This window comes from Neolamprologus brichardi, chromosome 2 (genome assembly GCF_056152115.1).
Source record: "Neolamprologus brichardi isolate AB-2024 chromosome 2, ASM5615211v1, whole genome shotgun sequence".
Classification (NCBI taxonomy): Eukaryota; Metazoa; Chordata; class Actinopteri; order Cichliformes; family Cichlidae; genus Neolamprologus; species Neolamprologus brichardi.
In genome coordinates, this window is record NC_142105.1 from 7,812,917 (window position 1) to 7,822,420 (window position 9,504).

At 39.7% G+C, this 9,504-nt stretch overlaps 1 protein-coding gene across 1 annotated transcript; it reads left to right on the forward strand.

Annotated features, from left to right (window-relative positions):
• The first annotated feature begins 258 nt into the window (after nt 1–258).
• Nucleotides 259–2,327, forward strand: LOC148106068 (uncharacterized). Its single transcript, XM_087852516.1, has one exon. The coding sequence runs from the start codon at nt 317–319 to the stop codon at nt 1,883–1,885; it is 1,569 nt and encodes a 522-aa protein (XP_087708642.1). The 5' UTR covers nt 259–316; the 3' UTR covers nt 1,886–2,327.
• Nucleotides 2,328–9,504: the final 7,177 nt, after the last annotated feature.

Sequence of the window (9,504 nt, forward strand, 5' to 3'; positions counted from 1 at the left end):
GAATACTTTCCACTAAACAGTTGTCTTCTACTTTGGTTCGTTTTTTTAACAACCATTTAAAAAACATATTTTGCTTTTGTTTTATTTTTTACTGCCATTCCTGTAGAGTAGCTTTTATAGTGTTCATTTGTATGTGCTACAAAATAAAAGCCTTTCCTTTACATTAGGTTTGTGGGCATTTTATTTTGAATTGTTCCAATCATGGCACTTCAAAGGAACAGCACATCAAAGGAACAGCCTGTGATGTCACGGTGCACATTCTACTGGAAAAACCCTTAAATAGGGGAGATATTCAACCAACTTTAGTGGATCTCGGATGGCAGAAACACAAAACAACCTGGTTGTTAAAACAAAGACAAGGCAGACGCAGAGAAACGCAGACGCAAACGCTGACGCATATACAATGGCAGAAGCAAAAATAGAAATGGTCATCACACCAAAAATCTTAGAAAGACCAAAACCTGAGGTTGATAAAGCCGCACAACCAAATACTGAAAAGTCTCCTGTGTCACAACCACCAAAGGAAATGGTTGTGAAACCAAAGAAACAAAAAAAGCAAAAACAGAAAAGAGTGGCTGAAGAACCAAGAAGACCAATTACTCGGGCATATGCCCGGGCTCTTCTTGAAGCTCAAAACAGCACGGGTGATGGAGCAAACCCGAAAAATGAAGAAATGGAAAAAAACACTGAAGCCACTTCTGAAAAAGAAAAGGCTGAATCCCTCCCCATTTCAAATACAAAGGAGGACATGGAGAGAGAGGGAAATGGGAAGAACCCCAGCAGACCAAACCCTGTGCCTAATGAATGGAATTGGAAATATATACCCTATCCCATTCTTAGACCCCCGTTTAATCCCTGGCACCAGATTGCTGCTCTCAGACACCAACTGGAAGCCTCCCAATACCATCAGAACAACCTTTACTGGAAAATGGTAGGTGCAAACAAGAGGGCCTCTTATCACCAGTTTCAGGTGAACAAACTTCATGAACAAATTCACGAGAACAAGCAAAATCATGAGGAAACGATTAAAGACCTCATAGAGCAGCTGGAAGAGGCTTCTAGTAATAAGCCCAATGACATCAGTGAGACAGACACTCTCGCAAATGACAATGAAGCTATTGTCATATTGGATGAGGTGATGGCTACCCTGCAGGACCAAATCAGCCACCCTACTACAGAGCAGTGTGTGGAGTCTGCCACTCCAAGCACAGAGGCTTCACACACTGACTCTGTAGGACTGAAGTCCTCTAAGGAGGCTGAATTTGAGCTCAAATGTAGGATTCAGCAAGAGCAGATTGAGATGCTCCAGAAACAGCTCCTAGCAGCTCAAAATCAGCTTGAAGAGCAGGCCGTTAAACATAGGCAGGAGCAGGAGAGACTCAACCTGGAAATCAGTGACCTGAAATCCCAGCTCTGCCCCAACAAGGCCCTTCATGATTTGAAGGTAGAGTCTCTTGAGCGAGAGCTGAAAGAGGCCAAAGTTTCCTCACTTAAAATCCCACAGCAGCACAAAGAACAAAATTCCACTGCTGCAAATGAAATGCATAAATGTGAGCCTCTGAAAGAAAACGAGACTGGAGAACAGGAGAAGATGGAAAAAGAGGACTCACTGCCATCCACTGCAATGTCTCTGCAGGAGCCTCAGAAAGAAAAAGACACCACAGAACAACAGAAGATAGAAAAAGAAGAGTCAGCTGCATTCTCTGTACAGGAATCTTTGCAAAGTCTACGAGACAAACAGAAAATGCTCAATGTCAAGGTGGCTGAACTCGAGAGTGAAGTTAAGAGCCTGCCAGAGATTCCGCCAAGTAAGAAGAAGAACAAGAAGAAGCGGAACTGTGTGCGTCCCCAATTTCACATAATTGGTCTCAACATCAAGTCCTAAAAATCATATTTATATACAACTAAATTGTCAGTGAACATTTGAACCCCTCTCGGTCGAGACAGAAGGCCACCCCTTCCTGAGCCCGGTTCTGTCAGAGGTTTCTCCCCATTAAGAGGGAGTTTTTCCTCTCCACTGTCGCCAAGTGCTTGCTCATCGGGGATTTGGGGGCTTTTTTTAACACCAACCACTGATAAGTTCACTGACATCAAATTTAAGACTCAGCAAATATGGAAATGGATCATTCGTCATCAAGTGAGGAATCATCCATTTAAAACATGTTTGCTGAGTCATATTTAGTTGTATATAAATATGATTTCTGTCACACTAAGGCCAATCACAGACTAATTTGGTCAATTGGTAAAAAAATAAATAAATTGAAAAAATTGAAAAAAAGTAGTTTTGTCATTGTTTCGTGTAGATTTCAAATAACATGCCATTTTATGTCAACATATTTCTGTTACATTTGTAGTGCTCGTGGTCTTATATTCTTATGATCCTGTTTATTTGATGAGTATATCCTTCTGCCTTACTTCACATATTTACTGCTGCTTGGCTAGTCAATAAAAGTGCAAAAAATAAGAGTGCTTCTGGTGTCTTGCTTTAAGATAAAGTCCCATATTTTTTTATAGCTTTTTGAACAGATGGTGTCTTATTCTCAGCACGTTTTTCTAATTATTGTTCTCAGAATTGAGATTTAATTCTTATATTTAACTCAATCAAGAAAGAAACAATTCAGTCTCTTTCCTTGTAATAAGTCAAATTTTCTTTATTTAAGCATAAATTTTAGACAGTTTTGTCTAGTTAAAAGGCATAGATTCATTTGCTAGTTTTAACAATTTTAATTCATTTGACAGCCTGATGCTTAGCCTTGTCCACCCCAGCTGTAAAACTCAGAAACCAGTCTTACTTGTTATCATCTATCGTCCACCTGGACCTTACACAGAGTTTCTGTCTGATTTCTCAGACTTTATATCTAATTTAGTTCTGAGCTCAGATAAAATAATTATTGTGGGTGATTTTAACATCCATGTAGATGCTAAAAATGACAGCCTCAACATGGCATTTAATCTGTTATTAGACTCAATTGGCTTCTCTCAAAATGTAAAAGAACCCACCCACCACTTTAATCACACTCTAGATCTTGTTTTAACATATGGCATAGAAACTGAACATTTAACAGTGTTTCCTGAAAACCCTCTCCTGTCTGATCATTTCCTGATAACATTTACATTTACAATAATTGATTACACAGCAGTGGAGAGTAGACTTTATCAAAGTAGATGTCTTTCTGAAAGCGCTGGAACTATGTTTAAGAATGTAATCCACCCACTGTTATCATCTTCAATGCCCTGTACCAACATAGAGCAGAGCAGCTATCTGAATGCTACTCCAACAGAGGTCGATTATCTTGTTAATAATTTTACCTCCTCACTACGTACGACTCTGGATACTGTAGCTCCTGTGAAAACTAAGGTCTCTAATCAGAAGTACCTGACTCCGTGGTATAATTCTCAAACACGTAGCCTAAAGCAGCTGACTCGTAATCTGGAGAGGAAATTGCGTGTCACAAATTTAGAGGATCATCATTTAGCCTGGAGAAATAGTTTGTTGCTTTATAAGAAAGCCCTCCGCAAAGCCAGAACATCTTACTATTCGTCACTGATTGAAGAAAATAAGAACAACCCCAGGTTTCTCTTCAGCACTGTAGCCAGGCTGACAAAAAGTCAGAGCTCTTTTGAGCCAACCATCCCTTTAACGTTAACTAGTAATGACTTTATGAACTTCTTCACAAATAAAATTTTTATCATTAGAGAAAAAATTACCAATAATCATCCCACAGATGTAATATTATCTACAGGTACTTTTTGTACCATTGATGTTAAGTTAGACTCTTTTTCTCCAATTGATCTTTCTGAGTTAACTTCAATAATTACTTCCTCCAAACCTCCGTGTCTTTTAGACCCCATTCCTACAAAACTGCTCAAAGAAGTCCTGCCATTAATTAATTCTTCGATCTTAAATATGATCAACCTATCTCTAATAATCGGCTATGTACCACAGGCCTTCAAGGTGGCTGTAGTTAAACCTTTACTCAAAAAGCCATCTCTAGACCCAGCAGTCTTAGCTATTTATAGGCCAATCTCCAACCTTCCTTTCATATCAAAAATCCTTGAAAGAGTAGTTGTCAAACAGCTAACAGATCATCTGCAGAGGAATGGCTTATTTGAAGAGTTTCAGTCAGGTTTCAGAGCTCATCACAGCACAGAAACAGCTTTAGTGAAGGTTACAAATGATCTTCTTATGGCCTCTGACAGTGGACTCATCTCTGTGCTTGTCCTGCTAGACCTCTGTGCAGCGTTTGATACTGTTGACCATAATATCCTATTAGAGCGATTAGAACATGCTGTAGGTATTACAGGTACTGTGCTGCAGTGGTTTGTATCATATCTATCTAATAGACTCCAATTTGTACATGTAAATGGAGAGTCCTCTTCACACACTGAGGTTAATTATGGAGTTCCACAGGGTTCAGTGCTAGGACCAATTCTGTTTACATTATACATGCTTCCCCTAGGCAGCATCATTAGAAGACATAGCATACATTTTCACTGCTATGCAGATGACACCCAGCTCTGTCTGTCCATGAAGCCAGATAACACACACCAATTAGTTAAACTGCAGGAATGTCGTAAAGACATAAAGACCTGGATGGCCGCTAACTTTCTGCTTCTTAATTCAGATAAAACTGAGGTTATTGTACTCGGCCCTGAAAATCGTAGAAATATGGTATCTAACCAGATTCTTACTCTGGATGGCATTACTTTGGCCTCCAGTAACGCTGTGAGGAATCTTGGAGTCATTTTTGACCAGGATATGTCCTTCAACGCACATATTAAACAAATATGTAAGACTGCGTTCTTCCATTTGCGCAACATCTCTAAAATTAGAAATATCCTGTCTCAGAGTGACGCTGAAAAACTAGTTCATGCATTTATTACTTCCAGGCTGGACTACTGTATTTCATTATTATCAGGATGTCCAAAAAACGCGCTGAAAAGCCTTCAGCTAATCCAAAATGCTGCAGCAAGAGTACTGACAGGGACTAGAAAGAGAGAGCATATTTCTCCTGTTTTGGCTTCCCTTCATTGGCTTCCAGTTAAATCCAGAATTGAATTCAAAATCCTGCTCCTCACATCCAAGGTCTTAAATAATCAGGCCCCATCTTATCTTAATGACCTTGTAGTACCATATCACCCTATTAGAGCACTTCACTCTTGCTCTGCAGGCCTACTTGTTCCTAGAGCAGGGCTCGCAAAATCGCTAGCCCGATTTTTCCAGTCGGACTACCAAAATCTATCTCTGCCCTGCCCGTCGGGCTATCATAGGAAGGAAAAATATATGTCAATGCTTTTGCATTCTTTCGGAAATGTAGTTGGGTAATTATGTCATTGGCATCGGTGAGCCACTGTCAATATGTGACATATTGAAATCGCGTTTGAATTTGCGCTTGTTTTTTGCTTCACTTTGCAATCACGCAAACTGTGTATAGAGAGCGACAGCACTGATTGGTGAGTGACAATAATTTGCGCACCAATTCCTCTGACATCGTCTTATCAATAGTGATGGAATTTCCGGCTCTTTCGGTTCGGCTCACTAAAAAGAGCCGGCTTTTTCGGCTTCCGAACCGGCTCTTCAGGTTGTTTTGTTGCTTTAATTAATTTATTATTAACAATAATATAAAATTATGCACAAAAGGAATTGCTAATGTAAAAAAAAAGTGGTTTTATTTATATATGTTTATATATAAATATATGCGGTTGCCCCTAGAGACAAAACACGTACAAACTCCAAAAAGCACGTACAAACTCCAAAACACATTTCTAGCATGAACTGAACTTCCAAAACAGAGCTACCTAGATCACTTAAATTACACAATTGAAAGCATGAAAGCATATGTGTATTGTTTGTGTATTTATACACAAGCATTTATATATAGTCAAATAATAAAAAATAAAAAAAATGTTCATTTACCTGTTATTACCACACACCAAATCCGGTCGTTGGTACTAGCTGGCTTGTATAGCCACTAGGTAACAAAAGTTCAACACTGCCCCTAGCATCTTGGAGCACTTCTGTTGTCTTTTGTACGTACTGCTTCAGAGTTTGTACGTGTTTTTTACGTGTTTTGGAGTTTGTACGTGCTTCAGGGTTTGTACGTGTTTTGGAGTTTGTACGTGCTTCAGAGTTTGTACGTGTTTTGGAGTTTGTATGTTTTTTGGAGTTTGTACGTGCTTCAGAGTTTGTACGTGTTTTTTACGTGTTTTGGAGTTTTTACGTGTTTTGGAGTTTGTACGTGCTTCAGGGTTTGTATGTGCTTCAGGGTTCGTACGTGATTTGAAGTTTGTATGTGCTTTGTCTGTAGGGGCCACCGTAAATATACTTTTATTTATTCACTCCACATAAAATGTAATAAATAAATCATATAATACAAAAATCAACTATTCACATTTCAACTTTTAACTATTTAAATTTTCAGCTTTTTCCTTTTACAAATTTAAAGTGAAAAAACACAAAACACTGCAAACCACAACACAATTAAATATAAATTATAATATGAAAACAAAAAAAACATGCATATTCTCTGTCATATGGACCTGCATGAATAAACTTTCTGAATCCTTTATCATCTGCAACTGAAAATAGTTGTGGATGATTACTATACCTTTCTAATGTGACGTTGTTGGCCTTGGCTCTCTTTCTCTCTCTCTCCCTCCTGCTCTGTTCCTGTGCTACTGAGTGTAACTACCGCCCCTCCCCCCTCTTCCCAGCTTAATATGGCTTTTGTGTTGTTAACATGTTTAATGTTTTGTATTTTCTTCTATTTAATCTCAAAAAGCTCCTAAAACAGTCAGTGACTACTGTTGACCTCCCTCGGCTTTTATTACCGCTAATCATTTATTTAAGCTCAGTTTTTAAAACCTTAGGATGTAACTACAGCCCAGCCCATGCAGCAGTATATGAATGACTAACCTCGTATTGTGGATGGATTATCTCAGTTGTTCTCCTGGCTGAAGTTTGGTCCTTTTACAGCATCCTGCCATGCGATTACATTTGTTCCTGACCACCGAGAACACTCAGTTAACTTTTATAGAGTGGGAAAAAAGTTAGCTTGTTTATATTATGCTAACATAGCTGTGTCGCTAGCGGTCACGTAGCACATCATTATATACCAGCTAGCCAAACTTCAGTAACCCTACAAACGTCACTGCTGTTTCGTTTTCTGTCTTCATTTATGTTGGAAGTGATAACAGAGCTGTACGTTTTAATTTGTTTCCAAAACCCCGCAGTCAGGACATGCTATATTGTATTTAGATAGAAGCTAGCGAGCTAACTTCCTGCTAACTTCTAACTCCGTTAAATGTCATAAATTCCGTTTTCATGGATGCCTGGATGTTAAACTCAATTGTTAAACCTGGTAGACACACAATGGACAACTGTACCCTCAAACACACAATAATAACATGGACTGAACCACCACTCACAACCACTAACACTTTATATACCTCTATAGAAATTATCCACATATCTCACTTATCTCAACTGCACTACTGTATAGCTCTGTGTAAATAATCATTCTGTACATACGATAATTTTTAGTCCTACAACTGTTTATAACTTGCATAGTTCACATTTCTGTATAACTGTATATCTCAGATTTCAGTATAGTTTTTTTATTTCATATTTATATCCTGTTCATAGCCTGTACATAGCTTGTACTCACTACAGCCTGTACATACTTATAGTTATAGAATATTCATAACATACTTCATACCGTGTACATTATAACATACCATAATACACCCATTTCTGTAATATACTTACATATCTATATATCTATATTATTGCTAATATATATTGTAATATATCTATATCACTAAAGCACTTCTGGATGGATGCAAACTGCATTTCGTTGCCCTGTACCTGTGCATGTGCAATGACAATAAAGTTGAATTCTATTCTATTCTATTCTATATTTATGATTGTGCTTTTATATGCTGTTTTAAATAATTAATAAATTGTCAACTGTTTTATCATTGAACCTCGTCTCTGTACTGAGTATAACAAACCTAACTGCCTTCTTGGTGATTAGTGTTACTTCCAGAATTCTCTGGGTGAAATTCCCAGGGTGGCGTTGTCTTTTAAACTGTGAAGAGTATTTACTTTATTCTCACCTCGTGCTGCTACACCAACAAAGATACCTAACGGTTTTACTTTGCCAAGTGGATCATCACGGCTTTGCCGTATTGGTCCGTTCGATCGACCTTTGTTGTTGTTATTATTATTATTATTATTAATTTATTTTTTTCAGCTGTTACAGACAAGAGAGACATGGCTGGGGGATAGAAATGGGAGAAAAAAAGATGAAAGAACAGAAAAATAAAGGGGAAGGGGGACAGTGAGAAAGGGCACTTAAACAGAAAGAAAATCTCCCGGATCACCTGTTGAGAGAAAAAAAAGAGAGAAAACAAGCAACAACAAAAAAAGAGAGCCGCATAATAAACACAACACCATCGCATTAATCTAGCTAAGTGTAAATAAAAGTAAATACTAAATACTGAATGTTGTTGTGCAGCATGCAGGACCGACAGCGCACAATGTGCTTTGAGGTAGCAGCCAAGAAAGGTGTGGTTTGTGTCTATGAATAGTGAACACCCGTGTGCACACCGACCGAGCCACGGGCGCCAGGCCCCGCAAAGCAGCCACCGGGAGTGAGCCGGTACATACCTGAGCGCACAGCCCCTTACTTACATAAAAAAAAAAACTACCGACGCCTGAGGGCATCAACCACCGGCAGGGAGTATGGTGAGGGGAGATAGGCCTCCACACTTTGGAGGGCCTGAAATGTTCCCAGAGAGGTGGAGTCTAAGACCCGACCTGACAATATAGACACAAACGTGCATTCCCACCCTCATGCACACATAAAAATACTCAGCACTTACCCAACGTAAAGACAGACACAAATGGACACTGTACACTCACAATCACACCCCCAAACATACTCTATACCCCAGGTCCAGGTACCCTCACCCCCAGAGGGAAACCGCATAGACTCAGGAGATGTTACCCTTTCCCCCGGGGTTGAGGCAAGCAGACCGCCCCCGGCTCCGCAGCAGTAGGGAGGCTCCGCATCCCAGACCCCAAACGGACAGCTAACGCCTCCTACCAGCCCCTCCGCCCCGATGGCTAACAGAGAACGGGGGTGTGTGAAGACCCCATACCTCCCTCCTCCCGCTCATGCACAGTGTTGCTGCGTGTTGTTCTAAAGTGCATTTAAAACACGGGAGGGCATGGTGCTTCCTGCCAGAGAGCAGCAGGTGTCAGCACGGCCCCTCCCGAGAACCCTCAATGTCTACATGCATTTAAAATTGAGAGATGGGCACCGGCACCAGAGGTGAGGTTGAATACACAGACCGTCCTTCCTCTTCCCCTTTGAGAAACACGTCAACACCTGCAACCAAACTGTTCTCATCTCTTTATTCTGTCTTATCTTCTTCCTTAATGTCTATGAACACTACCCCTGTATATCTTTTAAAAAATGTCTTCACACTTTGACCTTG